Here is a 17001-nt window from a genome sequence, read left to right on the forward strand (position 1 = left end):
GCTTCTAGTTATCTGGAGGTAGCAGGCCTGCTCCCAGCACACCTCAACTATGTTAACACAACACTTGTCCTATAATGGGATTTTTAAATCCCAGTGTTCTCCACCTACTCCCACAAAGGACTACTTAAAGAATGCAGACCTTTCCCCTCTCTTGACCTCATCCTCTCCAAGAGATTTGTGCATTGTAAAAATTATCTGAATACACTACTTCCTCTTTTAAGTGTGCTTAGTTGAATGTGACAACAGCCCTCATAAAAACAGATAAGTTGATTCCTTCAATTGCTTTAAATGAGGATTTTTTTTTTTTTTTTTTTAAATTTCAGGGCTCTGAGGGAAAGGAGGTGTTTGGTGACATCTAGTGTCCATTTAGGACTTCCTCAGGCACCATACCCTCTGCTTGACTGAATGGGGGTTGGGTGGGGTTATTTGGGATGTAATTTGGGGGTAATAAGTGGGGAGACTATAGGCCTGGGGCACAGGCTGCCCAAACAGTGTGATGAAACTGATCAATGCCTGTCAAAGAGCTATTATTCACCTCTGACCTAACCAAAAGGGGCGGGTGAGGGGGGATACCATCAGAAAATACCTTTTCTTATTTATGAAGCTACGAAAGAGAAACAGAAGATGTCCCCGCCACCCCATTTCATGTTAACAAGCAGGTCAACACTGTGCCGTGATGACGAAGATGATGATGATGATGGTGTTTTTCTCTCATTAATAACCCCTATGGGAGGCTATAGAGTTAGGAGGATGGGAATGGGATTTGGGGTCAGCTGGAAGGCAACGGTCATACACCGGTCAAATTCAGTGGAGGCCATTCCTTTCCCCCAGACAGGAACCAATCGTCTAGAACAAACCCTGGCAGCCTCATTCCTTCCAGGTAATTTTTATAAATGAGGGGACACCCATTCCAAAAGAGGACAAAAGGGAGAGGGGGTATGTGTGTGCATATGGGTGCATGTAAACCTGCTAACAAGAGGCCCAATTGCACATCGACCCTACCCTCCAAACTCTGACCATTTATTTTAAACCCATTTTTTCAAAACAGAATAAAACTGGCATTTTCCACTTCACTCTCCTTACCCCTAAACTGCTGCTGTTCTGGACAGAACCCTTCACTTTCTGTATGCGCGTGCGCACGTGTGTGTGCGCACACACACACACACACACACACACACACCTTTTAGTCAGGTGGAAAGTCCCACATCATATAATTAACTATAAGGCCCAGACAGAAATGTTTACCTAGAACCTTATAAGCCATGGCAGGGTTAGGTTAATGCTCAGAATCACCCGATGCTTTACAAACTCTAGTGTAAAAAATTCCAGCCATTTATTTTGCAGTGAATTTATAACAAATGCTGTTAAAGCCTTCGTCTTTTGACAGAGGTAATAATAAATTCACTGTTAAAGACGGTAGTTTAATTCCTTATACCTCCAATACTGCACAGAATAAACCATATTCATCACTGAGTAATTTTTTACCACATAAATCTTTAAAACTAACCGGTGAAGGCTGTTGAGACTGAAATATTGTGAATTTATTAGATATGCCCATGTAGTATTGGATTCAGAGGTTTCCATTCGAATATATTATGGGGAAAATTTGTGTCTTTAACTGTGACATTCCCTCCATTTCCCACTGCCAGTATTATAACAAGCAGCTCCTCCAGAGTCAACTGCACGTTTATTAGACAGAGATTTAGTAATAAACTCCTCACTAATCTGCCAAAGAGGCTGGGTGACATTTCGGTGAGATGCTCTATTTAAAAGGAGTCACAAAAGCTTTGTTTCTGTGTAATTATTTTCTCAAAAGGAATTTAGCCTCCCCAAACCTCTGCCAGTGTTTCTTGTTAGAAAATGGGCTCAGCTCTGCAACCAAACTGGCAAAATATTGAAGCAAATTATAACCGCATTGCAAACATACAGGGCAGTAACTTCGATGCGGTTTATAGGATTAGTTATGAGAGACTTGGGGTAATTGGTTAGCACACAGAAAAGCTGGAATTAGCAGACATTGCCAGACGTGTGGTATTTAAGCTTAATAAAAAGATTATATTGATTCTCAAACTGGAAATAATAGATAATGGTTTCAGAAAACTTGCTATTTAAAAACTTTTATCTTGACATATGACACATTAAAAATACAATTAAACCCTCAGATTTGAACAAAATCCTTTTACTCTGCCATATTAATTTTGAGTGAAAAATCTGTGCCTGATAGATGAGAATATTCTGGACCTTTCTCATGATTTGCTAGTGAAATGACATTTAAACTAACCAATTGATTATATCAAATCGTAATGTGCTCTCCAGTTTCATTAAGGAAGCATTAATATTGCTACAATCAAAAATATTTTTTTCTTTTACATGCAGAAATGTGCATCATCTTTTCAGCAAAGATATTTGGTAATTTCACTGTTCCCACTAATATGCTATATTTGGGAAGAGTTTCAAATACTAAAACTTCCAAGGAACACTGTGAACTTGAAGGGTTTTTTTTTTTTTTAATAAAATAAAATAGGTTTCCAACTATTAAACAAAGGAGAAAAATCTCCTGGCAGTGCAATACTGCAGCCCATCAGAATAATTGTTAAAAGACAGAACCCGGCTAGAAAGATAAGCATAATACCAGCAATTAATATTCAGCATTTCACATTATAGTCAAGAGGATGTGTTTTTCTTTGTGATGTGGCTCATAAGCTGAGAGCCAGACTCTGAGCTCTGTCTTCTTTTTGTGCATGAGGATTAAGGGGGAAAAAAACAGCAACAACAATCCTGCTCCATCTGTAAATGAACAAACATCTTGATTTTATAGCTATTTGCTTTGTAAAACTGAGGAATGAAACAAAAATTACTGGATGCCTAAGTAACACTTTAATTCTGAATTCATTTACGCTATAGCTATGTAGTTGTCACAAACCATAATGCAGTATTTAATTAAAATAACAGAAGTGCATCTAGATATGTCCTGGGGTAGCTATCACCAAATTATAGTCTGTGCCATCCGTATTTTATTTATGAAATGGCAGAATCTAAGGTGCAACTAAGCTGATACAGAAGCATAAACATTTCAAACCAGTGTTTTTATAAAGATTCCTTTTTTTTCCTACTGCGTCTTTAAATTTTTTCTTCTTTCTATCATTGGGTTTTGTTTTGTTTTTTTTTTTTTCCAAGTGGGATTGTTTTGATGTCTATACAGATCTCTTTCTAACTCTTGCTTTTCAACTATCGACCTCCTGAGTCTTCTGGCTGTGAAATCCCCCGTCTGTTGTCATGGAAAGGCTTGTGAGGTTTCACGGGAGCCGCAGCAAGCCCAGGACATCTTAGCCGGAACTTGGACATGCATTCCAAGAGGGTAGGAGGAAAGCAAACCCTTTCAGTCTGTATGTGCTAGCACCTTTCTTTCCACCTATAAATACCCGTTATGGTTTACACGCTTGCTTGCTCTACTTTGTGGGTGTTCACATGCAGACATACTGCTCCTTTTCATAAGTGCATAGCATCTATCTCACACGCACCCACCATCTATCTCCTCCTTCACATTGGCTGTCCCATCCACCTCCTTGTCTGTAGAATTATGTTCAGCAAGGTCCCGATTTATAGGAAATAAATAATGAAAATGGAACGGACTGGGAAAGATAATCGAAACATTCAAATTGTTATTTTTCACTGTACTTTCCACAAACAGAGCATCTATCTAGAAACACCTAGCAAAGGGGTTGGCGGATTCCTAAAAAGTAATGCTTGATGGGACATACAGAGTGTGTGTAAATTGTATCTTTCCTGCTCAGTCACTCTTGCTTTCTGATGCTCCAGGATCTCACCATGTTGAAATGGCAAATGATGTCGGGCTGTTTTCATTCTTTTTGCTTCTTAGTTATCCTGTTGATAGTGACAAATTTTGGCCATCATTTGCCCTCTATGAGAGAGTCCTGAGAATTTTAAAACAGAAACAACAAATGCAATCACCTTTTTAGAGAAAATAGCCCTTGCAGTTACTGTTTAAAGATATTCTAATAATGGCATCATCAGATCACAGTCTGATCTTACAACAAGGGTCTTTTGGAGAGAGGGTTTCTTATACACACTTGTAATTATTTTAGCCCCTTCACAGGTCACATAGAAAGTTAATTTCAATCGCTGCTAATTTCCGTCCAACAAGAGCGCGGTACTTTAAACCACCCAAAATAATTGGATTCAAAACAAATTTAGGAAATTGAGTGTGTTAGAAAGCAAATAAAAATATCCTTTTGGTAAGGAGGAGGGTGAAAGTAGTAAAAATGGCCCTTTTTTTCTCCCTTCTTTCCCCTTCACAACTTTGCCATTAAAGTTGCACCTACAGCTAGAAGTTTGTCCGTGAAAAATGGTCATTTTGTTTCTCTGCTCAAAGAATGTTATTAAAATGCTAATTTAAAAGAAAAAGGAGTTAAATATCTAGCGATGGTGCATTCTAATTGCAACCATAATGAGCTCTCTAAATGTGCGTGCCCCTGACACACACAGAGCATAAACAGCAGTAAACAGATCATTAGTACCCGCGTTCATTTATTCTGGCGACCTTACCATGACCCCACCGAGGGTAGGGTGAAAAGCAGGTGGATCTGGCTGTGACACCCCCTAGAGGGATCCAGGAAATGAAGCTATAAGCGGTTGTCATGGAAACGCCTATGTGTGCAGATGATGTAACACACCGACAGGCTGTAGGGCTTCGCAACTGGGACGTTGCCTTTCCCTCGCCGGAACAATCTTGAGGATTAAATTATTCATTTCTTTAATTCACAAAGCAAAAGGAATCCTAATTTTCTTGGTGATGTGCAACTCTCTCCCATTTGTCTATGGTCTGGAATATGGTGACTTGTCATCCCCTCTTTTCCCAAAATCTATCCCAGCTTCCTACATTCTAGCCCCAAATCACTGGATCTGGCAAAAATCAAGTGAGGGAAAGGCAGTGGAAATCTGATACTCAACATGTGTACTCACAGAGCAAAAGCTAAGGTTTTCAGCTAAAATGAATACTAGAGACAGTGTCCCTTTCTGGGGATGGCATGTTGAGCCGTGACTAAATGTAGACCTGTCCTGAGCAAGATGGCTTTGTTTGAAACAGGGCAGGGTCACGCCAGTCCTCAAGGCAGACAGCGTAAAGCAGAAAAGGCACTGGCCCCAAATGGACACATCACCCTAGCAAGGTGCAAGAAAAAAGGTACGAGAAAGCAAGCATCTGCTCACCCTCCCATGTCCAGTTGAGGGAATCGAGGTTAATAAAAATAATTCTTTGGAGAATGATTCCACTCTATCGTAGCCTGTTTTGCACCAAACAACCTCAATAACCTTACGGCAACAGTAGAATAACTTTTCTTCTTTTTTTAAAGGAAGCAGAAAAGACGATCTCTGGAAATTATTTTAAAATAAAAAATATCCCAGCCTGCATCTCCCCCCCACCACCCCCCTCCCCATTGCACTTTAGATGAACCTGTGATATTGTAGCAATGGCCCTTGAAGTGCAGTGGGGAGGTGATTTAGGAGAATATTAAAGGCAATGTGGAGATTCAAGGCGCCTCTCTCAGGGAGATCTGGAGAAATACGCAGCACAGATGGGCCGAGCAGATTAAACATTTCCGTCACATTGTTTCCAAATTGTGTTGTGGTGCCTGAGGCTGGTACTGCGGTCAGAGCAAAACAGAGCGGTGCAGGGCTGCGAGCTGCACAGTTTATGGAATACATATTAATACACTGGTCTCACATGGTATCACAATCCTATCAGCTCAGAAATGGTGCTGTCTCTATTGTTCCTGAATTCTGCACTTGGCACCTTGTTTCTCCCATCTGCAAAGTGTTTACCTTCCTTTATCCTCTCTCTCTTCTTTAGGCAAAGTTCAAGTTACGTTTCTTTCTCCTTTCTCTTTCCTTGCAGCGGGGTTTCACCTGCCCTGTCACCTACAGCTTGTGATTTTTCTGTGGTGCACATAGCTGTGCACACACTTCCGTCACCCACAGTGTCCGGTTAGTGCACAGGTCCTGCACACCTCGCTGCCCTGATTTGCTCATTAGCCTCTCACATCCAGCTCAGGGCTCGTGAGCATCAGACTTAAGCCTGAAAATTCCTTCGCATCCAAGTGCTTTCAGACCCTGTTCATCTAGCTGGCAATTCCTTTTCTCAGAATACTCAACTCTTAGTTGGGAAGGTCAGTTGGGTAGAGTTGTTGCCACGCAACCCCAGCTGCTTTTGCAAACACCTCCATCTTTCCATGTCCCCTGCCCTTTCTTACACCCTTGTACCTTCTCCCCATCCCTTGATCCAGGCTCATCTACCTCCAAATTAGCAAGTTCCTGGAAATGTAACAATAAATAAAATCAGTTCAATTAGGCAAATTTAATGATTTATTTAATGATTTAGGATTTATAGGCTAAAATTCTGAATGATGAGGGAAAAAAGAAAATGATAGCCCAGAACTTAAAACCTGGTATTAAATAGCCAGGAGAGGCCATCAAGCTACCCAAGGTCTAAGCAGAGCACTGAGCTCCCATCTTTTCACAAATTACAACACAGCTAGTCCACCACCCACTCACTGATCATCTCCTCTCTCTTTCTGGAAAACCTCTCCATAAAACCATTTGAGCTGAAAAATGGACAGCTTTTTGTCTTTGGTCAACAATTCTTGCTCCCAGCCTTGTTTTTCTCCAGTTGGAAGGGTGCAGAATTAGAGTCCTCCATTTATTTAATAATTTATGATATCCTAAGAAAGCATTAAATTTCCAAAGCTGGATGTTAGGAGTGGGAAGAGTGTGGGCCTCTCCAGAATAAAAGTATGATGTTCTTGGCTGATCCTGGGATACTACAATCTACTCTGCTTAAAAACTTAAATTTCCCATTTACTGATGATAATGTATGATACACAAGCACTAATAAGAGAAATAAGTGATCATAAACCAATAATTCTGTGATTGATTGACCTTTCCCACACATATATCAAGCATTTATTGATCTTTCACATTAGGGACTGATTGATTGTTCTCTTGAAGAGACATTCTCTTATTTACAAGCACTGAAACTGAACTTTGATGGTTAAAAGAAACAAAAGTATGATACATTTTCTGGGAATCTTATTCCACAGAGGCTTATATAAGTCCACTTCAATGTGAAAAGAGAACATTTCTATTAGGAACATTCTCAGGGGAACTGACAGTGTCAAGCAGCTTGTTCCAAAAATCATGTGGGTTGGAATGGAAGCTATGAGAAGACACCACAACTTTCACAGTTAAAGGGATGGTTCCTTAGAAGGGCTAAGCAAGCTCGGCCAGTCTTTGAGGAAAGTATAGACGCAGCTGTCGAGCTGAATGAAGCCTGGGAAACTGCATGGACAGGATGAGAACTTGATTTCTTTCACAATATAGATATATTTTTTAAGGGGTCAGGGTAGGGAGGGGGCCACAAGGGGCCAAAATGCAGAAGCAGCCTAAAGACCACTGTATCTTCCCCCTAGAAAACTTGGAGGATTCATAAGCCTTTGAGAATCTGATGAAAGGTCTGGGCCTCACCCAGGGACAAGACACATGTACACCTACACACAGAATCCTGTGCCAATTTCAAGGAGTTCAGAGACTTCTTCATGCCAGCCACAGACAAACCAGGGGTTCACAGACTCCAGTTGAAGAATCTGTGCCCTAGAGGATGGCGATTTCCTTTTGTTGGAATAGCCTAGGATTCACTGAGCCTAGAAATTGAATTCTCATCCCAAGATAGGATGGTCATTCCAGGTCATGTCTGTGCTACTCCAGGGGAGCCATGGAAGAGCTTATACAAATAGGAACCAGCAGGAAGGAGAGAAATTAAAATGTAGCAATCATGGAGTAGGGGTATTTAATCTCTTTTAAGGCTTATGATAGGCGCCTGCTGGTTTTCCCCCTGATATCCCCTGACACCTACTGACAGGGTATTTGCAGCACCACACAGGGACTCAGGGCTCTGTGACAGGAGGAGCACCGAGGAGGTCCGTGATAGTCTTGAAACCATAAACAGCAATAGGAAACCACTGGAGGCAGAGCCCAGCTGTGCAGCATGCCTGTGGTTGGTGGCCATACTGCTTTTTGTTTATAGAATTTGCTTTCCTTTTTATGGCAGGTTTGGTAGGGTTGGTTTGTGTTGCTTTATTTTTCCTTCCTTGTTGATGGAGATTAGCAGCATAAATCCTTTGATGGCGGTGTGCTTCCCCCAGAAACACTTTTGATTGCTGCCATGGGGAAGACTGTGTCTATGTCAGGTTCAGTCTATGCCCCACCCATGCTTCTCCAACCAGGTAGTGGAATCCAAAGAGGCAGGCTTCATTTTTAAGATTCCTTCATTGGGGGGATTCAAGGAGGTGGGGCAAGGCTGGTGTTGAGAGAAAGAGATGTTTGAAAATAAACTGTTCATTGTACTATTTTCAAGCGAAAGGCTCCTTAGAAGACTTTGTGGTAAGAAGCAAGCCCCCATGTGAAGGGTTGACTTGGATTTTTTAATAGCTTTTTGTGTTCTTAGCTAAAGCATCTTGATTGAACAATATTATATAATAAATCTTCACTGTACCTCTCACAGTGCATGTTGAGTTAAGGAGTGGGAGTCAGTGTGATTTTGTCTCCCTAACAGGTCATGTGTAGCTGTGTGGCATACCTTGAAGGTAGAGACACTTCCACACTGAGGATTTTGGGTCTTCTGGGAGCGTTTAAACAATTTTCCAGTCTTCCCAAACATCTGGGCAAAAAGAAGTCAAACTTTATGGGAAATGTTGATTCCAGGAATTCAGTTCTCTCTGCCATCCCCAAACTGAAATCCAAGAATCAGCAACTTAATAAAAATGCAGTAAATTCGCACCTCTAGACAAGAGCAGAGTTCATTCAGAGCTGGGGTCTGCCTGGCTGAGCCAGTACTCTCTCCATTTTAATAGTTTAATAAAAATTAGCATAATTAACGAACATCTGTATGATCCAGAGTGGTGCAATTTGGCACTTGGAAACGAGGGCTTAAACATGATTGCTGTGAGTTTAATGTTGTTTTAATTCTTTTTGGCACTGTGCAGTGAAATAAACGTTTGGTGGTGATAGTTCTCGGCCGGATCTCATTTGCATTTTCCTCCCTTTGATTATGAGCAATTGTGGACTCCCCAGCAATTCATCAAAGTAGAAATTATTTTAAAATACCTCGTGGTGTTCAGACTGGGTTGGAGCAATGCATGGGGTGGAGGGGGGTGGTAGTGGAAGAGAAAGCTAGAAATTTTCCATTCATACTTTAAACATCTCAGCCCTGCAGCCCTGTAGGGGTGTCCAGCCACGGGATGAAATCTGGAAAAGACAGTCAGATCCCAAGACCTGTCCGTGCTTTGATTAAGCTCCCAGGCTCCCCCAGCAGGATACATATGGTCTTGGAGACTGTGCCATCCTCCTTACACTTCTGCCTGCTCTTTTGTTTTGAAGGGCAGAGGGTTGATTTCTCTCATTTCGTTTCTCACCACAGTGGTGAAGCCGCGTCTGCGGGCGGCAGGGTCAGTGTACCCCTCCAGCAAGAGCTCACTGACTGGGAGACTGGCCTTTGCAGGTGCCCTGCTGTGCCTCATCTGCCTCCTGTTTGCACCCTCTTCAAGTTGGCAGGGAGCGCCTTCCCAAGCTCAGTCCCTACCTCTGGCTTTACAGCTGAAGGGGTTTGCAAAGCCTGAGTCAAAGCCAGGAGTCTTGAGTGGTTCCCTGTCTGAGCCCCTCTAGTGATGAAGACAATAGCATCTGGCAGGTAGAAGACCACACTTCACACAGGTTTAAGCAAGTTGACTAAGCAAAAGACTGTCAGACAGCATTGTGCCCAGCCTATGCCTGTGAGATAGGAGAAGAGCTAAAGTTGGAGTTATTATGAGTTAGAGTGAGACAGGAAGATGTTTCCCTTCTCAGCAAGGCCCTATAGACATAGGCATTCTAGCCATGTGCTAGACAAAGCAACACTACAAAAAACTCAAGGCAGAAGCTGCCCTAACTCCAGTGTTGGAAAATGGACAGTAACATAACTTGTACTAAAAGGAGCTTTAAAATGTCCTGAAAGGTGTAGGCTAGGGAATTCTGAGTTATTTCCCACAGGCATTGCAGCTGTAGGGAGAGGTTGGGGGGGAGGTGAGGGGTGGAGGTGGGGGGCATGACGGTCTGGTGGAGACAGCGCAGGATTGTGGGTATATCCATTTGTGGCCATATCCATTTATTTAAGACTGATTTTAAACAGTTGATTTCTGTTCCTTTTAGGATCAACTCAATAGTCTCGCTCCTTGTGCCACCTGAGACTCTCTTCATGGTATTTAGGAGCCATTCGGGGATACTGTCTCTAAAGGCAGTTGCTCTCTTCCTGCCACAACCAGTGCAGCCACCAGGGGAATGACTCTGAGTTAGTTTTCAGCTGAGAGTCTAAATTCCCACTGCTCCCTTCATTTCTTCATAACCTCATTTAACAAGTATTTTTCTGGTCCTGTTCCGTGCCGGGTACCATGCTAAGTGCTGGGAATACACAGCAAACCAAACCAACGATCTCCCAGCTCTCACAGAACTTTCCATCTAGTGACTGACATTGAGACAAAGGCAGGGCAGATACAAGGCAGCGTGATGAACTCATACCCAGGGACACACCTGGTGCAGCCCAGAGGACCATGAAGCTGGGGCCCCACACACAGCGAGAGTGGGCAGGAGAGGCTTCTAGAGAGTGACTCAGGAAATTGAGATCTGAGGGCTGCTTAGGGCAGAGCTTCCAGGAAAGGGAACAGGGAAGCCAAGTCTGACAAACAGAGGAAAGGCTCCAAGCTGAGAGAGTCTGTGGCCCTGACCCTGGAGTGGCTAAAAGGAGTTCTGTTTTACTAAGGGTCCACTAAGTGTGGGGGGTGAATAATAATCCTGGGGAGTGAGCAGAACCAGGTCGCAAAGGGCCTGTGCACCATGTTAAGAAATTGTCAATAGGCAGTAGGAACCCACTTAAAGGTAAGGCAGAGCAGTGATGTTATCGATGTGCATTTTAGAAAGATTCTGGCTGCACAATGGAGAATAGATTGGTAGAGAGCAAGGGCGGAGATTGCATCTGTAGTCCACAGGTGAAATGACAGTGGTGTGAGTCTGCAGTATTGGGGATGGGAATGGAGAGATGTGGATGGAGTCCAGAATATTTTGGAGAATTTTGAAAGGACTCAAGGACTATTTGGAAGAGTGGAATGAAATTAGAAACAGCTCCTCCATTTATGGTTTGGGTAAATGCTTGGCAGCCCCACTCAGCGAGGTTGAGAACAGAGGAAGCAAACATAGTTTGGGCATGGGGATGGGGCAGAGACAGGATGAGGGTTTACATTTAAGACATATTGCATTTGAGCAACATGAATGAAATGCACTTGGGTCTTCAGATCCAACTTAGATCCGTGCTGGAGCTGCGGTTGTGGGTGGTTAACAGACATGGTGGCTAACCCACAGAGGTGTATGAGATTACTGAAAGAGTGTGCATCAAGGAGGCCTCTCTGGTGGTGCAGGGATTAAAATTAGCACTATCCCACCAGCCATTGTGGCATGAGTTCTACCCCTGGCCAGGAATCTAGATCTCTCCTGTCTCACCTGCTGCTCCCCTCAGCAGTGTATTTCAGTAGATCCGCCTATTCTGCTCCCCACACTGCTCTGGTGAATCCTCTCACCCCCCAGACCCCAGTTATTGTATGCATAAATAAGGAAAAATAATTTTTTTTAAAAGGAGGAATGGAGAAAGATGAATATGCAGAGGAGAATGAGGAGAAGCAATCAGTGAGGTAGGAGGGAAATCAGAAGAGTCTGATGATCACAGACGCTAAGAGGAGAAATTGCTTCAAGAGGGTCCATGGTGCTAGGCCTGCTGAGAAATCAGACTCCTTTTTTTTTTAAGATTTTTTTATTTACTTATGTGCCGCGGACCAGCACAGCAGTAGACGATGAGGCCAGTGGAGCCGTAATCATACACTCTCACACACACACAGCACCACGAGCATTCACTCTTAGAAAAACTTCTCACTATCTCAAACTGATCATCCTTTATCAGCGAGCTCCGGACGCTCCAGTGAGGATCCTATCCCTGACTGTTTAAAAGAGGGTATTTTAAGGGAATCACATTCACACTCACACACAAGAAGGGAGATAGCTTACCCAACACTATCTCTTCGTTACTCACCTCTTCTTTGGGTGGAAGACTCAATGAAACGAAATGAAATGTCGGGGCCCCACGTTCGGGCGCCACCTGCCGCGGACCAGCACAGCCGTAGACGATGAGGCCACCTCAGGGTTGAGAGAAGCGTGCAGGGTGGTCAGGGCGTCGGTGAAAGAAATGACAAACAGACACACTTCAAGAGTGAAAATCTGAGTGTAATTTTCTTTGAGTTTGTGACCAGTATATATATGTTTTCCAAAAGCACAGGAATGAATATCAATGAAATTAGCTTGCTCATGGGCTCAGTCTATCACCATCAGGGAGGTGATCTACATAACAAGCAATGACCATTATAGAAGAAGGAAGTTTAGAAAGACAGATAAGGGATTAAAGTTTGTAGTTCTAGAAAGACAGGATAAGATTTTTAGCATTCTTGTAGTGGTTCTTGGTGGTCGTTATCTTTTGATAAGCTTCTGCCTTTTCAGGGAACTTCCGCTGAACTTCCTCTGCTTCAGGCTGTTCTCTCCCGGCGCGCTGGTTGCCCAGCCGGATCTAGGGACCGTGGCGAAAGCCATTCCTAAAGATCACTGCGGGGGGAGGTGCAGCAGGTAGGGTTTTGCTGTTCTTCCCCTGCGCGCTGGTTGCCCAGCCGGACCTAGGGCCGGTTAGCCCTAAAGGTCACTGCAGGGGGAGGTGCAGCACTTATGCATACAAGAACTGGGGTGTAGGCCAGAGGTGTGGGGGGTGAGAGGATTCACCAGAGACAGAGTGGGGAGCAGAACAGGTGGATTGACTGAAATACACTGCTGAGGGGAGCAGTAGGCGAAACAAGAGAGGTCTGCTGCGCCATGCAGGACAGCTCCATGGCTGGGGATCAAACTCATGCTGCAGTGGCTGGTGATAGCTTGATAGCGCTGACTTTAATCCCTTTGCCACCAGGGAGGCCCCCAGACTCCTTTCTTGCGCTGTGTCTCTCAATGCCCTGCCAGTGACAGCTGATGGGCCTACCAACCTCCCACAACTTTCAGGAGAGAACCCTTATGTTGAGAGCACTTACTATTTTTCAGGCACTTTGCGTTGTTTGACTCTGTGGTGTCACTTACAGCCCCACTCCATGGTGGGGAGTGCAGTGGGTGGAATTATCTCTACTCTTACAGAAGAGGAAGTTAAAGCGAGGAGAACCTAAGGTCACACGGCTACTAAATGACCAGAGGGGATTAGATCCCAGTCTGTCTGACTCCAAAACCCATTACTCTATGCTATAGGCTCCCAGAGAGTAAGCAATGTTCTGATTCATCATTATATATCTCATGGGATCTCAAACAGCACTTTGCACATAGAGGATGCTTGGTAAATATTATTGATTTGAACTATGACCTGACTTCCTGCATATCTTCAGTGTTCTGGCATCTTGGGTGTGCCCAACTTTCTCTGAAGAAGCCATTCCACTCTGCTTGGTAAAAGACATGTTCTTTGGGTTCAGCAATAGCATCAAATGCACTCAGTTTACGTTGTAGACAGGAAAATAACAAAATGAAAGCAGAATTTGCTTTCCTCCTCGAAATGACTTTTTTAAATGTGATCATCCTGTAGGGGTGTTAACAAGTCATATCAATAGTGTCATCCAAAAAAAAAAAGAAAAGAAAACACCCAACAGAACTCCCCCAGTAGTTACCCTAAGAGATTAACAGACGCATGACCAAATTCCAACTGAAACCATCCTCTTTTCACTTCTCAGGAGTATAATGCATATGGCTGGTGGGTTGGAGAGCTGAACAACATCATTGGGGTTGTCCCCAAGGATTACCTCACCACCGCATTTGAAGTGGAAGAGTGATGAAGACCAGGTATCGGAACCATCACTGATAAATTCGCTGGCCATGCCTTTGTTTCTCTGCGAAGGATAAGAGTCACTGGTGAAGTAGCGTTTCATTTCCAAAAGGGACTGCTAATGACACACCATGGAAAGAAGAAGAATCTCGAATTGTTTTTCCTAAATTGGGGGACTGTGTTTGTTGGGTTTAGGTTCATCCACAAGTGACAACAAATGCAAAATAATAATGATTTCATTAACATAGAGGTTTGTTTTTCTCTTCTGTAAATATCTGGAGATAAGAAAGCCAAGAGATCCAGGTGCCAGGTGGCTTTTCTTTTTGCTCTACTGTGTGTGGTTAACATTTCCAAGGTTACTTCATGACCCAAGATGGTTGTCCCTGCTCCACTCATATGTCTGTATTGGCAGAAAGATACAGTGAAAGAAAGGCACACCTTTTCTTTAAGAGGACACGTCCCAGGGGGCCTCCCTGGTAGCCTAGGGATTAAGTCTCAGCATTATCACTTCTGTGTCCTGAGTTCGATCCCCAGACAGGGAGCTAGTCCACATATGGCTCAGTAGACCTCTCCTGTCTCGTCCTCTGCTGCTCCCCTCAGCAGTGTATTTCAGTAGATCTGACTGTTCTGCTCCCCACTCTGTCTCTGATGAATCTTCTCACCCCCCGCACCTCTGGCCTACACTCCAGTTCTTCTACACAACAATAATTTTTTTGAAAAAATTTAAAGGACACGTCACCGATGTTGCACACACTGTTCTGCTTGCATTGCATTGGCCAGAAGCTGTGCACACTGCACTTCGGGGAAACCTTTGTTCTACAAAGGTGCAATGTAAAAGTCAAGGGGGGTAGTCATTATTAAAAACAGGAGAATGGATATTGGGGGACAACTAGAAATTTTTGCCACAGGGATGGGTTTGCATTTCTTTATCCCTAGCTCTCAAATCCATGTGCAACAGTAATACAGCTGTCTTTGGAATCTTCCAGGGCAGGGCCTACTTTTGTAGGCAGCAGCCAAGTGGATTCACAGGAAAATACTTAAGGCTAGATCTTACTCTCCAATGCCCTCTACAACCATAAAGCTCCAGTGTGGGCCTATGGCTCAACATTTGACTTGATGACTTTCCCAGTGAGGACTCCATGTCTTGGCCAGGAATGCAGAAGGGTTGGAATTTTTCTGTCTGAACTAATTCACTTTACTTCACACTCCTTTATTTCATCTATTCACTCATTTTCTTCCATCCAACAATTCCACCTCTAGGAGTTTATCCAGCAGCTACATTTGCACACATGCACAGTGGTTATTTGTTAGTAATGGCAAACCTTTGGAAGTGACCTAAATATTCAATACAGATCAAGACAAATAACTGTAATATATTCATAAAATAGAATACTATACAAGAGTGAAAAAGAAAAGGATGCTCTCTGCATTGGCATGAAATACATTCTGAGATATGTTGCTACACTTTTTAAAAAAGCAGCAATGAAGGGCAGGCTAGTTTTCTCCCTTTGTATAAAAAGGGAATCTCCAGAGGCTTAAATATGTATAACTATCTCTGGAAGGAGAAAGAAAACGATGGCATTGGTTGCCTCCAAGGACAGAGAAATTGCATGACTGTGAGATGAGGTAGAAGGAAGATAGTTTTTACTCTGCCTCTGTATATCTTCTATTTTTGAATCACAAAAGCAAATTTGTGCACTTTTCTTCCTTTAGGACATATATCCTTCTCTCTGTCCTGCCTGACCGAAGAAATTGATCATCAAGAGTGCCCACTCCCCACCACCCCAAGAACACCATGAATTCTTTACTAAAGAGACCCTGATCTCTGACATCTTGTAACTTGAACCCCATAAGTCAAGTAGGAAGAAGCAGCACAACTGTTCCTAACTCTGCCTGTCACAGCTCATCCCACCTTTAACCAGTCCGTACGCTCATTTCTGCCATCCCTACAGGCTTGTCACAGAGAAGATGAGAGAGAAGGTCACCTGGGGAAGAGGAAGCTGCAGGTTGTTGGGTTTGAAAAGCACAAATAAATTTCAGATTTGGTTCCTTACCATGTTTGGTGGTTGGTGTCTTTCTTTTTTGATAGTATCAAAATGTCAGTTCTAGGCATTCGCCTCACCTTCAAAGTAGGAAGAGATGACCAGAGAGAAAACAAAAGCCCAAGAGAAGAGGACTTGCCATTGTCTTGCGGGGAAGAATCATCTCTGGAAACCCAGCTGGCCTGGTTTCTGTTTGGCTTCTTAGACGTTCTTTGGTCACCTACTTGGTGGTTTTTTCTTAAGTTCTGTCTCTGAAATGAGACAGGACTGAAAGCAGAACTTTGGATTCAGCACATTGGAGAGTTCCTTTTAGGCCTCAGTTAACAACCCCATGGTGTCCTGTGTCTCAACAAGTCTCAGGTAGGAGCAGAGGAAGTGCCTTGGGGGAGGGATTGCATATCTACAGCCCTGTGTCCTCTACCTGGCACTTGGATTGTGCGTGCTTTGAAGAGGCAGCAAAACATAGTGGTTAAGAGCGTAAACTATTGGAGTCAGACAGCGTGGCACTAAATCCCAGTTCCCCATTTACTACAAAAGTTCTCTAGGGCAAATTATTTTACCTGGTATGCCTCAGTTCCCTTGCCTTCAAAGGGCATACTCAATCCCACTGGGTGATTAAGAGGGTGAAAGAAGTTAACATGTACCACACTTGGAATGATGCCTGGCACATGGTAGCTGCTCAATAAGAATTAGCTCTCATTGCCTGATTCTCTACGTGAGACATTTTGAAAGATGGGCAACAGGGAAACTATAGAAAGTCTATATCCAAAACTGCCTACGCAGAGTGTGCTGAATCGGCAGTCACCCTCCTTGCCTTGTAATAACCATGCGAAAGCCCAGTTGCCAAAAGAGAGAAACCAGGGAGCCAACAGGGCTGTTTTCCTAGCATTCCAAGTTTCTCAAAATGAATGCCAGATGTCCATTTCCAGATTTTCTGACTCAGGAGTAGGAGGAGGAAGCTGTTTGTGTATG

General features: G+C 43.4%; 1 protein-coding gene across 1 annotated transcript in view; it reads left to right on the forward strand.

Annotated features, from left to right (window-relative positions):
- Positions 1–16046, forward strand: part of SKAP1 (src kinase associated phosphoprotein 1) — a 256514-nt gene extending 240468 nt beyond the window's left edge. Inside the window, exons 12-13 of the mRNA XM_054689125.1 lie at positions 13896–14004; positions 15701–16046. Coding sequence (XP_054545100.1) covers positions 13896–13994 — 99 coding nt within the window. The 3' untranslated portion in view covers positions 13995–14004; positions 15701–16046. The remainder of the gene's footprint in view (positions 1–13895; positions 14005–15700) is intronic.
- Positions 16047–17001: the final 955 nt, after the last annotated feature.

Source organism: Talpa occidentalis, unplaced genomic scaffold (genome assembly GCF_014898055.3).
Source record: "Talpa occidentalis isolate TD23 unplaced genomic scaffold, MPIMG_talOcc4v2.1 talOcc4.7, whole genome shotgun sequence".
Lineage (NCBI taxonomy): Eukaryota > Metazoa > Chordata > Mammalia > Eulipotyphla > Talpidae > Talpa > Talpa occidentalis.